At 50.3% G+C, this 22532-nt stretch overlaps 2 protein-coding genes and 1 long non-coding RNA gene across 13 annotated transcripts; 2 read left to right on the forward strand and 1 right to left on the reverse strand.

The window, feature by feature from the left end:
- The first annotated feature begins 463 nt into the window (after positions 1 to 463).
- COMMD4 (COMM domain containing 4) lies at positions 464 to 6293 on the forward strand. The gene is made up of 8 exons (XM_004473475.3): positions 464 to 552; positions 4128 to 4199; positions 4398 to 4463; positions 4686 to 4725; positions 5027 to 5146; positions 5298 to 5378; positions 5747 to 5923; positions 6007 to 6293. Exons 1-8 carry the CDS (start codon positions 550 to 552, stop codon positions 6051 to 6053), a joined length of 606 nt encoding a protein of 201 aa, XP_004473532.1. The 5' UTR covers positions 464 to 549; the 3' UTR covers positions 6054 to 6293.
- A 6667-nt stretch (positions 6294 to 12960) lies between these two features.
- On the reverse strand, positions 12961 to 15803 carry LOC131278036 (uncharacterized). The gene is made up of 2 exons (XR_009185155.2): positions 15677 to 15803; positions 12961 to 13192 (listed from the first exon to the last, which is right to left on the reverse strand). It is a non-coding gene; the product is annotated as an uncharacterized lncRNA (long non-coding RNA).
- NEIL1 (nei like DNA glycosylase 1) lies at positions 15482 to 22170 on the forward strand. 11 transcript variants are annotated; one of them, XM_058294558.2, is made up of 12 exons: positions 15482 to 15933; positions 16145 to 16308; positions 16545 to 16635; positions 17112 to 17546; positions 19580 to 19699; positions 19799 to 19862; positions 20152 to 20251; positions 20647 to 20774; positions 21156 to 21183; positions 21340 to 21401; positions 21549 to 21714; positions 21875 to 22170. In XM_058294558.2, exons 4-12 carry the CDS (start codon positions 17113 to 17115, stop codon positions 21943 to 21945), a joined length of 1173 nt encoding a protein of 390 aa, XP_058150541.1. In that variant the 5' UTR covers positions 15482 to 15933; positions 16145 to 16308; positions 16545 to 16635; position 17112; the 3' UTR covers positions 21946 to 22170. The 11 variants fall into 11 exon arrangements, 10 of the variants coding, with proteins under 10 accessions (XP_058150541.1, XP_071070404.1, XP_071070405.1 ...); XM_071214303.1 differs by having other exon boundaries at positions 16145 to 16304; positions 21330 to 21401; positions 21526 to 21714; XM_071214304.1 differs by having other exon boundaries at positions 16145 to 16285; positions 21330 to 21401; positions 21526 to 21714.
- The last annotated feature ends 362 nt before the right edge of the window (positions 22171 to 22532 follow it).

Genomic DNA, 22532 nt, shown 5'->3' on the forward strand with positions numbered 1-22532 from the left:
CGCCCTAACCACTGGGCCAAGTCCTCCGCCCCAGTAAAAGGTTTTTAATACTATATCTTTTGCGACAGCCCACAGCCATACACAATGGTATTGTTTAATGGTAGAAAACATGGAAATGACCAGAATACCCTTTCATAGGGAATTATCCTGCATGCCAGACCTTGCTCCTGGACTCCTGTCACTTTAAGATGAACGTATTAAATGGCTTCGATTCCCTCTTTCCTATTGCCTTGATTCTGTCCTCAGACTCAAGGTTGGTGCTGATCACTTCCAGGGAAGAGTTCTTGGCAATGAGAGAAGACTCCTGCATTTCCCTCACCGAATCTCCGCAAGAGGCGGCAACAGTGCCCACCCTCACCAGCGAGGCCCCGCCCTCCACCCTCACCAGCGAGGCCCCGCCCTCCACCCTCACCAGCGAGGCCCCGCCCTCCACCCTCACCAGCGAGGCCCCGCCCCCCGGTTCCGCGACGCGAGAGCCACGTGATCTCCGGGTCAGCTGACCAGGCGGGGCCGGAAGAAGAAACGCCGGGTCCCAGGCCTTCGGCCACGATGGTGAGGGAAGAGGGTTGATGAGAGGCAGCGGGCGGGAAGGGTAGGACTCTCTCCTAATTCTTAATTTGCCAACTCTGGGGGAAGGGTGGGGCTCCGGGGGCGAGGAGGCGGGGAGACTGCTCAGACGTCTCCGCAAACTTGGATGCGGTCGTGAGGGCCGAGGGTCTGGTGGAGAATAGGCAGATTCCCACCCTCTTCCCCAGCTGGGTGGGTAGGACAGGTCACGGCCGGCAGCCTTGGAATCCTGGATGCTCCCTTGGCCGAAAGGAAGGGCCCCGCCTCCTATGGCAGGACCTGGGGCTTTTCTGGTGCCGAAGTCCTTCCAGTCCCTTCCCCGGTTCCAGGAGGACCTCCCAAAGGCGCCTACTTCCCCTGTCCACCTTCAGAACTTGGAGAAGAACTTGCTTAGAATTAGTTTCTAATGATGTGGACCATTGGACTATGGGGTGCAGTGATGCTCAGAGATGAACTTACCAGGTGCAATGGATGTGTCATGATGATGGGAGAGAGTGTTGCTGTGGCGGGAGTGGGGGGCGGGGGCGGTGGGGTTGAATGGGACCTCATATTTTTCATAATGTAATTAAAATAAATAAATAAATAATTAAAAAAAAAAAAAAAAGAATTAGTTTCTAGTGTTCCACATTGCTAGGAAGCCCCCTTTGCTCTTTTCAGAGCCAGAAAGTAGTAGTTTTGGGATTGGGACTTTCCGACCATTCATTCGTTCATTCATTCAGTCCGTCCATTTATTCATTCAACAGGTATTTTCTGAGTGGTTGCTCTGTACTATGCACTGTGCCAGGCACTGGGATTTAAGCTGCAGAAGGAAGGAGAAAGGAAATGGGAGGTTTGAATAGGTGGTCACAGTTAAGAGCTAAGGGGAAGGAACCTAACTGTGCCTTGTGTGGAGTATTTGAAATATTTCCCTGAGGACCCAGGAAAAGCTGTCTGGGTGAACTACAGTTTGTATACCAAAAGTAAGGAGGGGTGCATCTTCATGTTCATGTTCAAAGGCTTCATGTGAGAGAGATGAATGCATTTCACTTAGCCAGGAGAGTATAATCTGGAGGTTAGTGGAAGCTTGCTAGGTCTTGAGAGGCACGCATACAGTTTGTGCTTTAACACAGGGCATTGGGAAGGTAGGAAGGTCCTTCTGGCTGCTTGTGGAGGGAGTACAAGGGGATCAAGGATCCCAAGCTGGAACAGCAGACCCCCAAGAGATAGTGGTGATGACCTGAGTTAAGGTGGAGGCAGTGGAGATAGAAAGAAATGGGGGAAATCAGCAGGTCTCAGTGCCTGAATGCACGTGGGGGGAAGAGGAGGAAGTGGGCTTGTTTCCCAGGTGGTAGTGTTCAATGAGACGGGAACCCAGGAGGAGGAGCAGGTTTCAGTGAAAACACCAATCACTTGTTTTGCCTGTGAGGAGCCTGTGAGGATTCTTTGAGCATCCGGGTGCAGCTGGCAGAGATGGTTCCGGTTTAAGGGTACGGAGCTCCGCAGAGCATCTGCAGTGGTAGTTGTACATTTGCAAGTCATTGGCATGACGATGATATTTGAACCTAAGAATGTGTAAGCTGTCCCAGCAAGAGTGTGAATTGAGAAGAGAGAGGGTCTAGGGAAGATCCTAGAGAAATGCTAGTGTTTTAAGAAATACAAGGAACATATTCTTGTGATTCAAAAATTCAAATAATAACTGAGGTATATAGAGGTCTATGGATAGAATTCAGGAGTCCATGAACTTAGGGCAAACCTTAAATCAATTTTCACCAACATTAAACTGAAATTTAGAATTTTCTTCATTACAAATGTTGGCAACAAACCACAGTGTTATTAGTAGCACCTCTGACAGATACCTCAGAATTTTGTTCATGCTTACAATTTCTAAATTACGGTGGTTATTAGATTTGCTGCTGGTTCTTGTTTTTCAATTTAATAAAGAAGTGCATATAATACTGTATCACCAATTTGTTTTGAGTATTTTGATAACTATTTCAATATAGATTCCTTTGAAATATTCTATTGGGCCCCAATAGCACAGGTATTTGGGGGAAGGTTGAGAGCATCAAGACCTAGGATTGGGGGTGCAGAAAGAAGAGGTTGCTTCCCACCCCCCACTCCCCTTCCCCACTACTGCAGATCCCTGTGGGCCGGATAACAGCTGGCCTCAGAGGTTGAAGGGGAAACAGCCGCCATGTCAGCAGGTCCTCGTGAGGGCAAAAGCTGGAAGGGGTGTTTGCTGAGCAGGATGAGAGTCTGTTGGCCCTGCCTCTCCCTCAGGATCCTTATCTCTGGTGTGATGTGACCACTCTGGGCAAAAGAGCCCCAGCCGCCAGGCACCTCTGTCTCAGGATCTTGTTTTTTGTTATCTCTACTTGAAGTTGTTTATTCAATTTCTAGTTTATTGTCTTATCTTTCCTAGTAGACTACATCTATCCATCCCTCCATTCATTCTTCTATAAATATTTACTGAGCAACTACTCAGGCAGGGTTATGGACTTTGGGGTTATAGCAGTGAATAAAACCTAAAAATTCCTGCCCTCGTGGAGCTTGCATTCTAATGGAGGAGACAGACCTCCAGTAAATAAGTAAAATGTGTGATATTTGCTGTCATAAATGTTGGAGGATCAAGAAAGGGGGGAAGAGCAGTTGTTCGGTTTTTTAAAACAGATTTGCTGAGATATTAGTGACATACAGTACACCACACATATGTAAAGTATACAATTTGATAAGTTATGTCATATGTATATACTTGTGAACTATCACTACAATCAAGATAATGAACATGCCCACTGGCCCCCATAATTTCCTTGTGTGAGGGATTATTTTAGCAAGTATGGTCGGAGAAGCCTGTTTGATAAGGAGTCATTTATTTATTTTAAAGACACCACCCCCCCCCCCCCCCCCCCCCCCCGGTCTGCTCTCTGTGTGTTCCCTTTCATTATCCTGCGGCGCCGGGAAACTGCGTCTCTTTTTTGTTGCATCATCTTGCTGCATCAGCTCTCTGTGTGTGCAGCGCCACTCCTGGGCGGGCTGCACTTTTTTCACGCAGGGTGGCTCTCCTTTGCGGGGCGCACTCCTTGCACGTGAGTGACCCCTACGAGGGGACGCCCCTGCATGGCACAGCAAAAGGAGTCATTTAAGCAGAGATCTGAATGAAATGAGGGAGTAAGCCTTGCAGTACCCAGGGAAAGAATGTTCCACCCAGAGGGGACAGCACGGCCGAGTGTGCCTGGTGTAACCGAGGAAGAGCAGGGAAGCCATTGTGCCTGGAGCCAGCCAGGGGAGGAGGGGGAAGTGGAAGGCAATGAGGTGAAGAGCTCACTCATGTCCATGAGGCCAGGGACTTTGTTTTGTCCCCTGCTGTACCCCCAGCACAGGCTTCAGCACCAGGCTTGGCAGCAGGGTGGGTCAGGGAGAGGGTTCTCTACACAGCCTGTCATTAGGGGAGCCAGTGGTCAGAGGCCTCCATCTTGGACAGGGGGTAGAAGTCCCTGAGGACCGGCAGTGTGGGAGTCACACACAGCCTGCCGCTCCTTGGCCGTCCCTTCAGCCTGACCCCCTGCCTCCCTCCCTTGCAGAGGTTCCGGTTCTGTGGCGATCTGGACTGTCCCGACTGGGTCCTGGCAGAGATCAGCACACTGGCCAAGATTGTTGAGTGCATGGGGTCTACCCAGTGGGGAAGCAGCGGGTGGAGAGGGTGGAGGTCACTGGGGTGGGTCCTTGGTGCTCTCAGCCTGTCCTGGCATGCCGTGCAACCTCAGTCACATGGCCGACCTTCTCTGAGCCAGGCCCCCTGCAGTGAGGGGTGAGCTGGGCCAGTCTGGCTGACCTGGGACCTTCATTTCCAGTCCTCTGTGAAGCTGCGGCTGCTCTGTAGCCAGGTGCTGAAGGAGCTTCTGGGACAGGGGATTGACGTGAGTACAGAACCCCAGCCCCCATGTCCCACAACCCCCTGACCCTTACCACTGTGAAGCTCTGAACCAGGCTCGGGGAGGAAGGTGATCCAGCCTCTGCACCTCCCTGGAGGCGTCCCATCCTGTTCTCCAGCCCAGCCTGTTCCCTTCTAAGAACCCAGGCGGGGGGTCAAGGGGCTGGTGAGGAGTCTGGCACCCCCTGAGGGCTTCCTTTCCCCCTAGTATGAGAAGATCTTGAAGCTCACAGCTGATGCCAAATTTGGTGAGTACCCCACTGTGTCCACAGGCTTTTGGGTGACCCTTGGTACTCAGCCTCGTGCCTGGCACAGAGACCCCTTCCCCCTACTACCCTTCCCTGATCACCTGCTGAGCAGAGGCGCATGAGGGGTGGGAAGATGCTGGCAGTCTGCCCCCAGTGTCTTCTCACAGCTTCCGGTAAAGCAGTAGAGGTGGTTGTGGCTTGAGAAGGCCTGGGGGCTCTGAGCTGAAGATGGTGGGGCAACAGGAAGCAGCTGGGGCCGCAATGACATCCCGCCCCACCACCACCACGTGGGTCCCCCCAGAGTCAGGCGATGTGAAAGCCACAGTGGCCGTGCTGAGCTTCATCCTCTCCAGTGCAGCCAAGCATAGTGTGGATGGCGAGTCCTTGTCCAGTGAGCTGCAGCAGCTGGGGCTGCCCAAAGGTACGGGGGTTGGGGGGGCGGGCGGCAACCCAGGGGCCAACAGGTCAGGCTGTGTGACCCTGAGGTGGGCCAGAAACCCAAGACCTGCCCTCTGAGCAGCCAGGCCCCAGCCCCTGCCTGCCACCTCAAGGGACCTCCATTCTGCCCCCAGAGCACGCAGCCAGCCTGTGCCGCTGCTACGAGGAGAAGCAAAGCCCTCTGCAGGAGCACCTGCGGGCCTGCAGCCTGCGCGGTGAGTGTAGGGTGGACCAGCGTGGGGCCTGGGGTCCTTCTGGGAGGCCCGTGTAGTGTGCAAGGTGCCAGTCCTCAGGAGACTAAAGTGTCCTCACACATGGAGCAGTCGCAGAGCTGGCCCTGGCCCTTGGTCTCCTGGCTTCAGGCCAGCCTTCTTTCCTCTGTGATTTGTGGATAATCTGGCCTCCCATTGACTGAGCTCTTGCCTGTGCCAAGCCTGGGCCAGGATTATTGTTGCATCTGGGAGGCACAGAGGGAGAGCCTTTCAAAGGCTCTTGGTCTTGGGTTAAGGGCTGAGAAGGTGTGTACTGACGGCTGCCTGGCTTGCCTGCCTGTGATCCTGAGCCGCCCCATACTGCCTTGCAGTGAACAGGCTGGCAGGCGTGGGCTGGCGGGTGGACTACACACTGAGCTCCAGCCTGCTGCAGACTGTGGAGGAGCCCATGGTGCACCTGAGGCTGGACGTGGCAGCTGCACTAGGGGAAAAGGCCCAGCCCATCACCATGTCCCTCTCAGCAGACAAGTTCCAGGTCCTGCTGGCAGGTGAGGCTCAGCCAGGCCTGGAGGGTCAGGGGTCCCTCCCAGCTCCCATCTGACTCCCACATGCCCACCTCTTCTTCCTGCAGAACTGAGGCAGGCCCAGACCCTGATGAGCTCGCTGGGCTCCTCGTGAGTGTGTGAGTCCATGTGAAGCTGCCCTCTCCGTGTCAAGTGGCTTCCCTCCAAACTTCTTTGGGGGTAGCTGCAGTCCCAGGATGACCTGGCCTCCTGGGTCCCAGTTTCAAAGGTCCCCATGTGAGAAGTCATCAGAGGCACCCTGAGGTCCATTTTCCATCATTCTCTCCCCTCCCCATCAAAGTCATTTGTCAGTAGTTTTCACAAGTCAGGAAGAATAAACAGAAGTGTAAAGGTGTGTGAGCATCGATTTCTTCTTGGGTTCAGACCAAGGGTTTTTGTGAGAGACACCAAGTGACATACAGAGCTCCCTGGTCCATCGCTCGTTTCTCTTCTCTACCACTGACTGAGGCAGTTGGAGGGGTGAGGCAAACTGAGGACCAGAAAAGAAACAGCTTGTCCATAGCCAGGAAAATCAGGGTTCTAGCTCTGTAGCTCTACTCTCACTGTGTTGGTGTCATCCTCAGGCTGGCAGCAAGCCAGGGGCCCCAATCCCAGATACCCTGCTATGCAGAGAAAGGAGCCCTTCTTTTCCTGCCTTCTTCCTTAGGAAGAAAGGCCCATGCCTGAACCACTTATTGGCAAGAGGAATGGCCTCCTGGGACTGGCTTAGACCAACCAGGACTCCTTGGGAAAAAAGGCTGAGTCCAGGGCTGGTGCAGGGAGAGTATAAGGTGAGCCTGAAGCATCTTGTGGTACAAGGGAGCTATCAGAATAATGGGTTAAGGAAAATAAGCAGACGCAAAAGAACAAATATTGTATGATTATGCTTCTCTGAGATGGCCAGAATAGGCAGATCCATAGTCAGAAACTAGAATAGTGGTTACCAGCGTCTGGGGGAGAGGGAGAGGGGAAGTTAGTTACTTAATGGATAGAGTTTCTGTTTGGGATGATGAAAATGTTTCAGAAATAGTGGCGAAGATTATACAGCATGAATGTACTTAATGACACTAAATTGTAAGTTTAAAAATAGTTAAAATAATACATTTTATGTATATTTTCCCACAATTAAAAAATGTAAAAAATAATAATAGTCATACCCAAAGGAGCCAGCTTGTCCCACTGGACAAAAATGAGACAATTTGAATATCGAAAATCAACTCATGATTTTGCTTGCAGAAAGATGGAGTAGATGTACTTTTTTCTGTTCCTCTCACTAAGTACAGCTAAATATCTTGGACATTATATAAAATATAAACATAAGACTCTGAAAGGTGGAGAGAAGGCAGACTGGCTACGGTCCATGGGACCCAAGGAATGGCACAATGGAGAATTCCCTGGGGTTTTCTTTTTGCTTCATATATCCTGGACTGGGTGCTGAAAAAGCCAGAAATGCCAGTGGGCACAGACAAAGGGGGAAAAAGCCCCAATAAAATCCTGCTCTTTTTAGCCAAAGGAGCAGCCCAGCAACATAGAAGAAGTAACTGCAGCCAAAGGAAAAAAAACTGTGTTCCTACCCCTGTCCAGGCCAGCAAAGGTCAAGTGTGGGGCCTGGACTTCCCCCGCTACCTGGCTGGCACGAGGCAACATCGCCTTTCTCCACTGGTGTGGCGTGCAAGGAGGCCTGCTAAAGGAATAGATTTAAATAAGATTCAGAGTCCCATTACAGTACCCAAAATGTCCAGGATTCAATTGAAAATCACTCATCATACCAAGAACTAAAAGAATCTCAACTTAATGAGAAATCAAGACACCAACTTTGAGATGACACAGATGTGATAATTAAAGCAGCCATCAAAATGCTTCAGTGACCAATTACAAACACACTAGTCTCAGCAGAAAAATGGAAGAGAACAAGACAGAATTTTTAGAACTGAAAAATACAGTAACCAAAGTAAAATAACTCAAAGCATGGACTCAATTGCAGATGAAAAATAAGTGAAATTGCAAATAGAACAATAAAAATTACCCAGTCTGAAAAAGAGAAACTAACTTGGGGCTTGGCGTGGGGAGTACAGAGCCTCAGGGACTTGTGAGATCACAAAAGATTTACTATTTGTGTTGTCAGAGCCCCAGAAAGAGAGGAGAAAGAAGGTGGGACAGAAAGAGTATTCACAGATATAAGGGCTGAAGTTCTCCTCCAAATGGTAAAAGATAGAAACCTACAGGTCCAAGTGTCAGTGAACTCCAAAAGGATAAACCCCCCAAAATCCTTGCCAAGACAGGTCATGAACTTTTGACAACTAAAGAAAAAGACACTGAAAGCAGAGAGAGAAACAACACCTTACCTATAGGAAGAAAAGGACAGATTTTTCATCAGAAACCATGGAGGCCAGAAGGAAATAGCAGAACATTTTTCAAGAGTTGAGAAAAAAGAACTGTCAACCTAGAATTCTATATCTGGTGACAGAAAAAAAAAAGTGGATGTAGCTCAAGCAGTTGAGAGCCTGCTTCCCATGTATGAGGTCCTGGGTTCAATCCCTCGTACATCCTAAAAAAAAAAAAAGGAATCAAGACAGTCCCAGATAAAGGACAACTAATATAATTTGTCACCAGCAGATGTACTGTAAAAGAATGGCTAAGGAAATTTCTTTAAACAGAAAGGAATTATTCAAAATAGAATCTCACCAGGAAGAAAGAATGATGGTAAGAGTGAAAATATGGGTAAATATAAATTTTGTTTTGTGGTTGACACAAAAAAAATAGAATCTTGTCCAATATGGTTCTGGGTGTATGAAGAAATATTTAAGTCTCTTATAAGTGGGGGAAGGTAAAGGGAAGTAAGGTTTCTAGACTTAAACTGATAAGATGTTGACAGCAGTGGAGTATGGTGAGTTGTGTATGCATACCATAATACCAAGTGCAACCACTGAAAAAAAGCTATAAAACACGGTAGATTGGATTATGCACCCCCAAAACCCATGTTCTTAATCTTAATCCGCCTGTTGTGGATGTGAAACCATTTGTAGATAGGACCTTTTGAAGATTGTTTTTAGTTAAGGTGGCCACCTGAATCAGGGTGGAGGTAATCTATACTGCTGGAGGCCTTACCAAGGGAAGAAATGGGGAGACAGACAGAGACGGTCACGGGGAGAGGCCAGAAGCCAGTGGAAACTGTCTGAGCAGACACAGAGAAGGTCACCAGGTGCCTGGCGGCAGGGAAGCAAACCAAAGAACTCCAAGGATTGTGGCAGGACAGCGCAGGAATGCTACAGACTTTGGGAAGAAAGCATGGCCTTGCTGATGCCTTGATTCTGGACTTCTGGCCGTCCAGCCGTGAGCCAATAAATTCCGGTTAAGCCAACCTGTTTTGTGGTATGTGTCATATCAACCTGGCAAACTAAAACAAAAAGACATACACTCAAAAATACAGATAAATCAAAATGGAATTCTAAAAAATGTACAAGTAACACATAGGAGAAAAAGAAAAAATAGAATAATGGAAAACAAGGAATAAACATAACAAAACAAAATGACAGACAAACTCACAAGAATGTTCTAAGTCTCATCAAATGTATAATAGTAACTGAGTCCCTGGGCAACATTCTCCTATTGATGTTATCACAGAACACTACATGTACTTCTATTATTGGTATTATAACACTGCAATGTATTTTTTTTAATTTATTTTTTATTAGAGAATTTCTAGGTTTTCAGAAAAATCATGCAGAAAAATGCAGTTCCCATAAACCCCCATCACACACTCAGTTTTCCCTATTATTAACACTTTGTATTAGTGTGGCACCTTTGTTACAGTTGAAATATTATTATGATCATACTATTAACTATAGTCCATAGTTTACATTAGAGCTCAGTGTACAGTCCTATGTTTATTCTTAATTTATATTTATTATAGTATCATGTACAACTAAAATTTCCCCTTTCAACCATATCAAATATAATTCAGTGGTGTTAATTATATTCCCAATGTGCTACCATCACAACCATCCATTACTTCCATCACCTCAAACAGAAACTCTGTGCCAATTAAGCATTGACACCCCATTCCCTACCCCCACCACAGCCCCTGGTAACCTCTATTCTAGTTTCTGACCCTATAAATTTGCCTATTCTAATTATTTCCTATCATTGAGATCATACAATATTTGTCCTTTTGTGTCTGGCTTATTTCATTCAACACAGTATCTTGAAGGGTCATCCATGTTGTAGCATGTATCAGAACTTCATTCCTTTTTAATATCAGTTTTATTTAAGTGTACTCAAAGCATACAATCCATCCAAAGTATACAATCAGTGGTATTTGGTATAATCACAGAGTTGTGCATTCATCACTTTAGTCAATATTAGAGCATTTTCATTTCTCAAAAAAATAAAAAACTCTACTGCTTAGTAGTCATCTCTCAATCTCTCCTTCCCCTGCTACACATAAGTGCTATTCTATTTCCATCTAATTTATTTGTATTTATACTTTGAATAGATGGAGTCAAACAATATGTAGTACCTTTTCCCTAGTTTCTTTCACTTAACATTTTTTCCATTGATGGAAGAGTATCAGTATGCTACTATACACTACTGTCCATAAATTGCTTTAGTTGTATTTTTGCCCAGATATCACCCTGATATTAACATCTTTTAACATTAACGTACATTTCTTCTGCTCCAGAGAAAAAGTCTTAAATATGCAGTATTACCCATACCCATTTTCTGCATGATGGCTCATTCTGCTACACAGTTCCATGTTTCATATTTTCAGCTTTCCTTCTGGTGATATACAGGAACTTACATTTTCCCTTTCAACCACTATCACTTCACAGTTTTGAGGCTGAGAAGAGTGTCTAAATGAAGGCATCATCAGGTGATGCTTTCTTCCCAAAGATCAGCTGCCAGATCCTGGACTCCTCTGTCACATGGCAAGGCACGTGGCGGTATCTGCTGGTCTCACCCTTCTCTTCTGGTTTCATTCTTTTCAGCTTCTTGCTTCTATGGCTTTTTCTCTCTTTATTCCTCCCTTTATAAAGGACTCCAGTAAGGAGATTGAGACCCACCCTGGGCTACACCTTAACTGAAGTAACGTCGTGAAAACCTGCTTACACTCACAGGAATGGATTAGATTTAAGAACATGATTTTCAGGGGAGGGTGGGTACATCCAGTTCCAAACCACTTCTGAATGCATTACTTCCATCTTTTTGCAGTTGTGAATAATGTTGCTATGAACATGTGCACAAATGTCTGTTCAAGTCCTCCTTCAGTTCTTCGGGGTATACACCTAGTCGTGGGATTGCTGGGTCATGTGGTCGTTCTATTCTTAACTTTCTGAGGAACCACCAAACTGCCTTCGCAGTAGCCGCACCATTTCACATTTCCTCCAACAGCGGACATGTGTTCCTATTTCTCCCTGTCCTCTCCAACTCTTGTTATTTTCCATTTTGTTAGTCGTAGCCATTCTAATGGGTATGAAATGGTATCTCATTATGATTTTGATTTGCATTTCCTCAGTGGTTAATGATGTTGAACATTTTTTCTTGTGCTTACTGGCAATTTGTATATCTTTGGAAAAATGTTTATTCAAATCTTTTGCCCATTTTTAAATTGGATTGCTTTTTTGTGTGTTTTTAAGATTTATTTCTCCCCCCTCATTGTTTACACTTACTATCTTCTGCCCTGTGTCTCCTCATCTGCTTCTTTTTTTTTTTTTTTTAGGATGCACCAGGAATCAAACTCAGGTCCTCCTATGTGGTAGGCAGGCACCCAAGGGCTTGAGCCACATCCGCTTCCTATGATTTTTTTTGTGTGTTTTGGTTTTTTGTTTTTGTTTGTTTTTTTCTGTTGAATTGTAGGGTTTCTTTCTGTAATCTGGATATTAACTCTTATTAGACATGTAGTTTCCAAATATTTTCTCCCATTGTGTAAGACTTTTTTACTTTCATGATGAAGTCCTTTGATGCATGAAAGTTTTTAATTTTATGAAGTCCCAGTTATACAATTTTTCTTTTGTTGCTTGTTCTTGGGGTGTAAAATTTAAGAAACTGTTGCCTAACACACGTTCCTAAAGATATGTCCCTATATTTTCTTCTAGGCGTTTTATAGATTTGGCTCTTACATTTAGGTCTTTGGTTCATTTTGAGTTGATTTTTGTGTATGATGAGGTAGGGATCTACCACATCCGTGTACACATACAGTTTTCCCAGCACCATTTGTGGAAGAGACTATTCTTTCCTCAGTGAGTGGACTTGTCACCCTTGTCAAAAACTCAATTGGTCATAGATGTGAGGATTTATTTCTGAACTCTCAGTTTGATTCAATCAGTCCATATGTGTGTCAGTACCATGGTGTTTGATTACTGTTGCTTTGTAATAAGTTCAAAATTGGTTCTTCTTTTTCAAGATGCTTTTGGCTATTCAGGGCCCATTACCATTCCATATAAATTTGATAATTGGCTTTTCCATTTCCGCAAAGAAGGCTTTTTGAATTTTGATTGGGATTGTATTGAATATGTAAATTGCTTTGAGTAGAATCAATATCTTAACAATATTTAATATTCCAATCCGTGAACATGGAATGTCCTTTCATTTATGTAAGTCTTCCGGTTACTTTTAGCAATATTTTGTAGTTTTCTGTGTACATGACCTTTACACCCTTGGTTAGATTTATTCCTAGATATTTGATTCTTTTCCTTGTTTTTGTCAATGGAATTTTTTCTTGATTTCCTCTTCAGATTGTTCATTAGTAGTGTATAGAAATACTACCAATTTTTGCATTTTGATCATTTGCCCTGCCATATTGCTGAATTTATTAGCTCTAGTAACTTTGTTATGAATTTTTCAGGATTGTCTACATTTTTGTTTCCTGGCTGCTAAAGCAAATACTATGCAATGGGTTGACTTAAACAACAAGAATTTATTGGCTCACAGTTTTGAGGCTAGAAGTCTAAAATCATGGCATCATCGAGGCATCTGTTTTATTTAGTTTGCTAAGGTCCTCAAAGCAAATACCATGAAATGTATTGACTTTAACAATGTGAATTTATTAATTTACAAGCTTACAGTTTTGAGGCTGAGGAAAATCTCCAAATCAAAGCATTATCAGGCAATGCTTTCTTATCTAAGATGAGCTGCTGACAATCCTGGACTCCTCTGTCACATGGCAAGACATCTGGAAGTGCCTGCTGGTTTTCCCCTTCTTTTCCATGTTTTATTGCTTTCAGCTTTTGCTTCTATGGCTTTCTCTCTCTCTTTCTGTAAAAAAGGATCCTATTTAGAAAGAACTCCAGCAAGAAGATTAAGACACACCTTAACTGAAGTAACTCATCAAAAAGGTCTTATTTATAATGGGTTTACAGCCACAGGAATGGATTAAATTTAAGAACATGATTTCTGGGGGGTATACCTACAGTTCCAGACCACCACCACATCATCAAGGCCGTGCTTTCTCCCAGAAGATGTTGGCCTTCTGGGGCTGACTGCTGCTATCCTCGGTCTTTGGTGCTTCTGTCACAAAACAATGCACATGGCGGCCTCTTCTGACTTCTTGGGTCCATTCACCTTCAGCTTCTGGCTGCTCCCGGTGGTTTTCTCTCTCTGTGGCCTTCCTTATAAGGCCTTCCATAATATGATTAAGATGGGTCACACCTGAACTGAAGTATCCTCATCAAGAGGTGCTATTTACAATGGGTTCACATCTACAGGAATGATTTCAGTTTAAGACCATGTTTTTCTGGAGTACATAGCTCCAAGCCACTACAGCCTGCCCTCTGAACCCCAAAAAGATGTGTTCTCTCCACATGCAAAATACATTCATTCCATCACAACATTCCAAAACCTTAAGTCATTTTAGTAACAATTGCTAAGTACAGACTCTCATGAAAATCAGTTACGGGTGTGGTCTGTCCTAGGGCACAATTCCTCTCTGCCTGTGGACACCTAGAAAACAAGTTCTAGGCTTCCAATATACAATAGAGGGACAGGCATAGGATAGACTTCCAATTCTAGAAGGGAGAAATTGGAAGGAAAACAGGTATCCTGGGTCCCTAACAATTCCAAAACCCAGCAAGGCAAACTCAATTAGATTTTAAGGTCTGAGAGTCGTCTATGTTTTGCCTTTCTAGCCTGATGCAATGACAGCCACAGCTCTGAAAGCGTGCTCTCCCCAAACACAAACACTGGGGTAAAGGCCCCAGATGGCAGCCAGACTCTCCTCCAAACACTGGGACACAGGCCCCACCATCTGCAAGCATAAGGGTGGCACCACTCTCCCTGAACAATGGGGCACAAAGGGCGCCCCTCCAAGCACCAGGGCAGATGGCCAGACCCCTCCAAATGCAGGGGTGGACCTGCCCTTTCCACACACATGGGTGGGCCCACTCCCTTGGCCTAAGGAGATCTCTTTTCACCTAGTCCTTGGCGTCCATGGTTCTACCCTTCAATTTGTCCCTTGTCTGTCCAAACCACAGATGGCTTAGTGGTTACAAGGTGTGACTCACACCTTTCTAACACAGAGGCCTGGCTGCCACAGCCTCAATCTTGATCAATTTTAGCATCACTAACGTGGAACAACCAGATGTTTGGTGCTTCCTAAAGTAATGCAATATGAAGTACAGAGCAGTTCCTAGGAGGTGTCCTAAGTATAATTAAGCCTTTAGATCTAATTCCCAGGGTGCAGGAGCAACTACAGGTAGAGGAACTAGGTAAGGATATCCTGGGGAAACATTCAGACAAACCTAGAATGTGATGGGGCATCTCAAAAGAAAAAGGACACAGACTCTTTAGAAATGTCAGTATAATGAAAGGCCAGAAAAGGAAGGGGGCGAAAAAGAAGGTGGGTAGGAAGTAGAGAGGGTGATTCCATCAAGATTAAAGAGACATGCAATTCTTGACTGGAATCCACCTTGAACAAGCCAGGTGGAAAAGACATTTTGGGGACAATTGGGGAAATTTGAATGTGGACTAGGTATTAGACGATAGTAATATCATATCAGATGACTTTACAAGGTATGATCAAGATATTGTGGTTTGTAGGAAATTGCTTTTTTAGAGATACATAAGTGTTGGGAGATAGTGTCATAATTTGCCTAACATACTTTAAAACACTTCTGCCAATACAAATGAATAAATATTTGAAGGAAGAAAAAGTAGAAGTATTAGGAAATGGGGTGACCATAGCTATGGATCAGGCACCAGTGCCTGCTACATGCTCTATCACACTTAGAAAAAAAACGCACACTCCTTACAGAGCCCCTGCCTGACCTGACCTGGATCACGCTTGCCTCTGGGTTCTCACACTGCCCTCCAGCCACAACCATCTTCTTTTAGTTCTTTCAATTGGCAAAGCTCTTTCTGCCTCTGGGCCTTTGCATCAGCCGTCCCTTCTGCCTTGGCATATTGCTTGCCCTCATTCTTTGCCTGCGGGCTCCTTGATTTTGAGTTCTCAGCCTAAATGTCACTGCAGACCCTCCCCCGCAGGATCACTTGAAGAGCTTTCCTTCTCCGCCCCCGGTGCTTGCTGGTTGGCTGCACTTCTCGCCCCGCGGGAGGTGAGGATGTTTTTGTGTGTCTCGATGCGTTGATCCTCAGGTCGGCCACCTGGTCCCCAGAGCCCGTGTTCATCGCGCACCTGCAGGCGTCCTGTCTACAGCTGCAGGCGCCTACGCGCTGGGACGTTGCTGCTCTGCCCTGCAATCGCCGGGACAGTGGCAACCCGAGACCCGGCACCTGAGCGCCTACCTCTCCCTCTCCGGGCAGCTAGGTTCCAGACTTCTCCGCCAACTCCCAGCCAGGTGACTGCCCCAAGGCCTCCTGCACACTCCGCAGACCCTCAGCTCGGGATCCCACTCCAAACAGCCTCGGCCTCTGCCGAGGAACTACACTTCCCAGCAGGCGCTGAAGCAGCCCCCCAGCCCCCAGCATGCTCCTAGGCGCGGCTCCGCCCCTAGCCTTCACCCCGTACGGCTGCAGACCGTGGGGCGCAGCGCGGAGCGCAGGTACCCGGGAGGGGGCGGCCGTGCGGGGAAGTGGCCGAATGGAGCTCGTGCCGCAGAGCTGAGGGGAGGATGGGATTTGGGACCGTTGCGGGTGGAAGGGAGCCCGGGGCTCTGTTGAGAACAGGGGCGCTGCGCGGAGCAGGGGGCGGGCCGAGAAGCGTAGGCCTCTTGCAAAACTAGGAATCTGAAAGTTCACATTTTCTTGCGCAAGGAAACTCAGGTGCCGAGCCCCGGGCGGCGCTGAGGTGGGGGAAGAGGAAGGCGAAGGAGTCGGTCCCGACCAAATGCCTGCCTCTACGCCCGCACACCTTCGCCTTCCATCCTGAAAAGTCCTGGAGGAAGAGGGAAAAAGGCAAGATCCGCGCTCTCAGGCAGGTGGGAGCGGGCGCTGGCCAGGGAGTTGGGGCATGCTTCCCCTGGGGACCGAGGCTCTTTGTGGGAGTTTCAGGTTCCTCACGGGCCAGGGCTCCTAGCTCCGGGAGCGCTGGCTGGTGCCCTCACCAGCCGTGTGCGGCTGTGTCCGGAGATGCCTGCAGCCCCTGCGTGCCCTGCCTCCTGGCCTGGCCTCCCAGGCAGGGCTGTGCTCGCTCACTGCCTCGTGCCGTTAGCAGATGCAGGCACTGTTCCAAGCGGTGGGAGTGTGGAGCTAGCAGGGCTTGCGCTCTGAGGTGGGTGTGGAGGTAGAGGCCCACAGTAAGCAAGGTAAGTTCAGACCGAGGTAAGTGCCCAGAGAAAAGCCAACGGGGTAGGTGGGGGGAGCTACCTCAGATAGGGTGCCCAGAGGGCCTCTCGCAGAAGATGACTTTTTAGAGCTGAGGGCAAAGGCGTGGAGCTGGGAGGAACAGCAGCATGCCTGGAGCAGGTGGTTGAGGGGGTCCTAGAGGTGGCTGGGAAGGATTTGGATTTTACACTAAAGGCAGCGTGGAAGGTGTTGCTAAGCACCGCAGAGTCAGACTCCCTTCCCCAGCCTCAGCTCCCCAGCACCTCGGCTTTCCCAGAACTTTCAGGTGAGGGCCTGGGGCTGAAGGCCAGGCGAGGAGACCTTCATGCCAGCCCCAGCTGGCCATGCTGCACTCTGGCCCCAGGGTTCTCCTCTGTAAGATGGGGGTGATGATTCCTACTGCACAGCTTGCACGCCTGGCCCATCCCCCCTCCCGCCCCCCCACTCCCCGCCGCAGGATGCCGGAGGGCCCTGAGCTGCACCTGGCCAGCCAGTTTGTGAACGAGGCATGCAGGAACCTGGTGTTTGGCGGGTGTGTGGAGAAGTCAGCTGTCAGCCGCAACCCTGAGGTGCCCTTTGAGAGCAGTGCCTACCGCATCTCAGCCTCAGCCCGTGGCAAGGAGCTGCGCCTGACACTGAGCCCCCTGCCCGGGGCCCAGCCCCCGCAGGAGCCACTGGCCCTCATCTTCCGCTTCGGCATGTCCGGATCCTTCCAGGTGGCACCCAGTGACGCGCTGCCACCCCATGCCCATCTCCGCTTCCACACGGCTCCACCTGGCCCCCAGCTCACCCTCTGCTTTGTGGACATCCGCCGTTTCGGACGCTGGGATCTTGGGGGCGAGTGGCATCCAGGCCGCGGGCCCTGTGTCTTGCTGGAGTATGAGAAGTTCAGGTAGGGTCAGCGCCAGGTGCAATGGGCAGTCTGGGCTCTGGGCCTGGCTCTGTCAGTGACCTGATGGACCACCAGGGCAAGCCCCAAGCCACCCTGGACCTCAGTCCCCTCATGTGTAGGCCACGGTAGTGTCCTCTGCCCTGGGGACAGCCCCTGAGCTAATGCGTGTATAAACCTAAAACTGAGGAGGCAAGAGTGAGCCCAGAGGAGGATGGGCAGGCACTGCCCCAGTGAGCATCGGGTCTGGGGTGGGGACGCAGAGCCCCACACTGCTTCTGGATGTCCCCAGGAGACTAGGAAGAACGGAAGAGGGGCTTTGACAACACACGAGTGAGGCTGAGCAGGAACTGTTTCAAGGGGGAGACAGGGTTTCTGAGTCAGGTTTTGTGGTCTTCCACATTCTCTCTGCCCACTGGTCTGTGTCCTGTGACTTCCGCTGTGAGCGTCCCCTGCCTACAGGAGGGGTCACAGCCCCACCTGGGAAGTGATGCAGGTCACGTGAAATGGCACGGCGTCAGCCACTTCCTCTCGTCTAAAGAGGAAACATTTATGAGCCTCTGCTTCATGCCGGACCCTGTTTTAGGTGTTTGTGGTACAGTAGCAAATAAGAGGGACGTGGTCCCTGCTCCCAGAGCTAATGATCAGGTAGAGGAGGAAGGAAAAAGGAAACAAAATAAGATGAATTCAAATGCAGACATGGCTGAGGAAAAATCCAACAGGACAAGGAGGTAGAGAATGACGTTGGGGTGGGAGCTGGGAAAGGCCACTCTGGAAGGCGAACTTTGAGCTGAGGCCTGACTGTTGAGCAGCCAGCCGTGCAATGAAACCATTCGAAATGACAAATTGCAAATGCAAATTCAGGTGGACTTGGAGAGGCTCCCTTCCTTGGGGACCTCCTGCCTTCATGGCCTTAGGAGACGTGGTCCCCACAGGACGGGCCAGGCACCTCTGGCGTCCAGAAGGCAGTTGACTCCTGTTCTTCCCTGGCACGGTCCCCAAGTGCCGGTCCCTGGGAAGCTTCTGTCCGTGGTCCTGACTTCCCCCAGCTCACTTCTGCCAGCTGGCTCTGAAGTTTCTCTCACACCAGAGCACTTGACCCTAGGCAGAAGCACATTTCCTTGGTCCTACAGCTGCAGAGGCTGTGGGACACTACTCTCCTGAGGAATGTGTCATCTGGGCTAACCTTCCACCCTTACCTTTACCCCAAAGCTTTGTCTTCTTGCCCCTCTCTTCATACTCACGCCCATCACTGGGTCAATGTTGCCAGCATGATGTTGTTGTTGTTTTTAAAGATTTTATTTCTCTCCCCTACCCCCCTGCCCCATTGTCTGCTCTCTGTGTCCATTCGTTGTGTGTTCTTCTGCGTCTGCTTGCATTGTCCAGCAGCACTGGGAAACTGCGTCTCTTTTTTGTTGTGTCATCTTGCTGCGTCAGCTCTCCGTGTGCATTGCCACTCCTGGGCGGGCAGTGCTTTTTTCATGTGGGGCAGCTCTCCTTATGGGGTGCACTCCTTGCATGTGGGGCAGCTCTCCTTATGGGGTGCACTCCTTGCATGTGGGGCACCACTGTGCGGGGGCACCCCTACTTGGTACGGCACTCCTTGTACGCAGCAGCACCGCGTGGGCCAGCTCACCACATGGGTTAGGAGTTCCTGGTGAACGAACCCTGGACCCTCCATATGGTTGACAGATGCTCTATCAGTTGAGCCACATCCACTTCCCCAGCACATTGGTTTTGCTTAGTGTTTCTCCCCCTTCACAGTGAATTAAATCCCATATTGTTGTTAGACTGGAGCAATGAGGCTAGGAGAAGGGGAACTGGGATTCCCCATCACCACCCCACCCCCTTGCACCTGGGAGCAGGTTTCCCCAGGCCCCCTCCCTCTTCTTGTCGCACCACTGCCTAGATGCGTCTGGGATCTAATAAAGTTGTAGGGCCTGCCCCAGGAATTGGCTTCTACCAGCACAGCCTGGGGAGGAACCGATGAACAAGCCAGAGCAGGGGTCTCATACTCCCAGGGTGTGTCCCTTCAGGGAGAATGTGCTGCGAAACCTAGCGGACAAGATCTTTGACCGGCCCATCTGTGAGGCCCTCCTGGACCAGAGGTTCTTTAATGGCATCGGCAACTATCTGCGGGCAGAGATCTTATACCGGTCAGCAGGGCAAGCTGTGGGCACGAGGGCCAGGGCAGGGTGCAGGGTGTGCCCATGTTGCCCACCACTCAGCAAGGCTCCCTCTCCCCCACAACACAGGCTGAGGATCCCCCCCTTCGAGAAGGCCCGCACGGTGCTGGAGGCCTTGCAGCAGCACAGGCCGGTGAGAATCCAGGGAGGCATGTCACACGCTAGCACATGGGCTGGCACACGTGTGTCAGCCAACCAGGGTATGGGTGGAGTCAGGTCTTTCCAGCTTCACTCTCTCTCTGACTACCGTTCTCAGTTCAGGGCCTCAGGTTCTGCTTCTCGACAAAGTGTGTGTGTGTGTGTGTAACCCGCCTCTGAAGTCCTGCTGAGCTCAAGGGGGTTCTGCTACCGAGGGGCCAGCTGCTGGCCCGATGGCCTTGCCCCCTGCTGACGGCCAGGGCCTGTCCCTGACTCTTCTTCAGAGCCCAGAGCTGACTCTCAGCCAGAAAGTCAGGGCCAAGCTGCAGAACCCGGACCTGCTGGAGCTGTGCCACTCGGTGCCCAAGGAAGTGGTCCAGCTGGGTGAGGCCTGGGGAAGACAAAAGATGGCCAACTGCCTCTGCCCCAGCATATTATCTAACCCGGGGCCTGGTTCCCTGCCTGGGAGATGGGAGGTTGTAGTCCCAGTTGTTGCTAAGTGGACTAGGCCTCCTCATTTCTTAGGTGTGTGTGTATCCTCTGAGCTGCCCTTGAGGCAGGCAGGGCCAGGATTCTTCACCCCACCCCAGGATGGGAAAACCCAGAGTGGGGAGGACACCAGCCTGTGGCCACATGGCTGAAGGAGGGTGGGAAGCCTTGGCCCCCAATTCAGCCCCTCGGCATGCCTAGCTGAGGTCTGAGCTGGGTCTGGCTAGGCTCCCTGCTCCTCCTGACTTGAGCCTGCCCTCTGACCTCCGCCTGGCTCCTCTGTCCCACAGGGGGCAAAGGCTACGGGCCGGAGAGCGGAGAGGAGGACTTTGCCGCCTTCCGCGCCTGGCTGCGGTGCTATGGTGTGCCGGGCATGAGCTCCCTGCGGGACCGGCAGGGCCGCACCATCTGGTTCCAGGTGTGGGGTCCTATTGCTCACGCAGGGAAACAGACCAAGGAGGCTGGTGGGGCGGGCAGACCTGGGGTCCTGGCAGGGGACCATAGCAGCGGTTCCCCCAGGTGGGGATGTCCAGTGCCTGCCTGGGCCCCTAAGGGTCACTCCATTCCTGGGGACCCCCAGGCCATGCCCCTCCCCTCCTGTGGCTCCCGGGGTCCCAGCTGCTGGAGCAGCCCAAGGGGAGGGTGGCTTTGTTGGTGTCAGCTCTGACCTGGAGGAGGGAGCAGAGAGGCTTCCCAGGGGAAGAGTTACACTGATCCAGAAAAGAGGCACGAGTCTCTGAGGAAAACTGCTCTTACTCTGGCCCAGATTGATTTCTAATTCCTCCCCATTCCTGTTTAGGGGAGCCCTGGACCCCTGGCACCCAAAGGTAAGCTACCCCTAATGTAAAAGACTGAGAGCAGAAGGCCTTTTGTCTGGAATGGACAAGCACCCTTTCCAACCCTGCTGTCATCTCTGGCAGAGAAAGGGGGTGGGGGGAGCTGAGGACCTAGGATCCTCCAACCCCAGCGTCAGTGTCCTGCAGGGGGCAAGTCTCGAAAGAAGAAACCCAAGAAGACACAGGCAGGCCTTGTGGACGGAGTGGAGGTATGGCTCTCTGCTCCCCCCTCATTCCCGGTCCTCTCCCCTGCCCTGGTTGCACCTCCCAGGCCGGGCTTCTGGGCAGCTGCCTCCCCCCCACCAGCCTGAGAACTGTCTCTGAGCCCCTCAGGGCCTGGGGTCATTTCCACTCAGGACCCTCCACCTCCAAGAAAGGCCCCTCCCAGGACACGAAAGGCACAGAGGGACCATCCCCAGCAGACTGCAGCCCTGGAGCCTGAGGGGACCAGCCTCCAGAGGGACCCAGGAGCCCCCCCAGCCCTGGAGAAAAGGAAGAGGAGAAAGAGACCAGCATCCTCAGGTAGGCTGTGCTCAGCGTCTCTGGGGAGGGAAGCGGCCCCACGGGGGCAGGGGGAGGGATGCAGTACAAGCAGGAGGCACAAGAGCACGAAGCTGGGAAGAAAGCTGTGGAGCAGTGCTGTAGAGGCTGAGCTGGCATCTCCCCTGGGTCCTCCCCCCAGGCTGCCCAAGACGCCGGAAGGCCAAAGCTGACAGCCCACCCTTAGCACGTGAGGGGACCTCAGCCTCTTAGCAGGACGGTCTGCTTGCTTGCAGCCGCGCCTTCCTGCTGCCCTGCCCTGGATCTGGGGGCCTGTCCAGCTTCCTAGCAGGCAGCAGTTAGAAGGGGGCTGGTGCTCCTGGTGGCCTGGCTGTACCGTCTTACCTGTGATGTTTTTAATTGTACCCTGCATTTTCCCCATTTTTAAAAGCCCATGTGAAAATGCTTTTTTTTAAAAAAATAAACCGGTAAAGTGGAGCTTCTTGGCCTGGCTGCTATTCTGGGAAGGCTGGGTTGGGAGGCCCACTGCCCAGGCCTGGGGACTGGAGGCGCAGCCCCTCAGCAGGTCCCAGGCTCAAAGCACTGGCTGTCAAGACAGGCTGCCCTGCCCAGGCTCCACAGCTCCTCCAGACCTGGATTCTTCGGGACATGGCTGCCCCCCACCCCCCACCACCTGGTTCCCCTCCCAGTGGGGGCCAGCCAGAACCCACCCTCCCGGCCACCTCCCTGCTCCAGGCCCTCTGCTCCTGCTGACCCAGGAAGGAGCTTTTCTCTTGGTCTCTTAGTCAACTTATGGTCATCCTAGACACCCATTCTCTCCCGGGGCAGCCACAGGACCC

Source organism: Dasypus novemcinctus, chromosome 3, assembly GCF_030445035.2.
Source record: "Dasypus novemcinctus isolate mDasNov1 chromosome 3, mDasNov1.1.hap2, whole genome shotgun sequence".
NCBI lineage: Eukaryota > Metazoa > Chordata > Mammalia > Cingulata > Dasypodidae > Dasypus > Dasypus novemcinctus.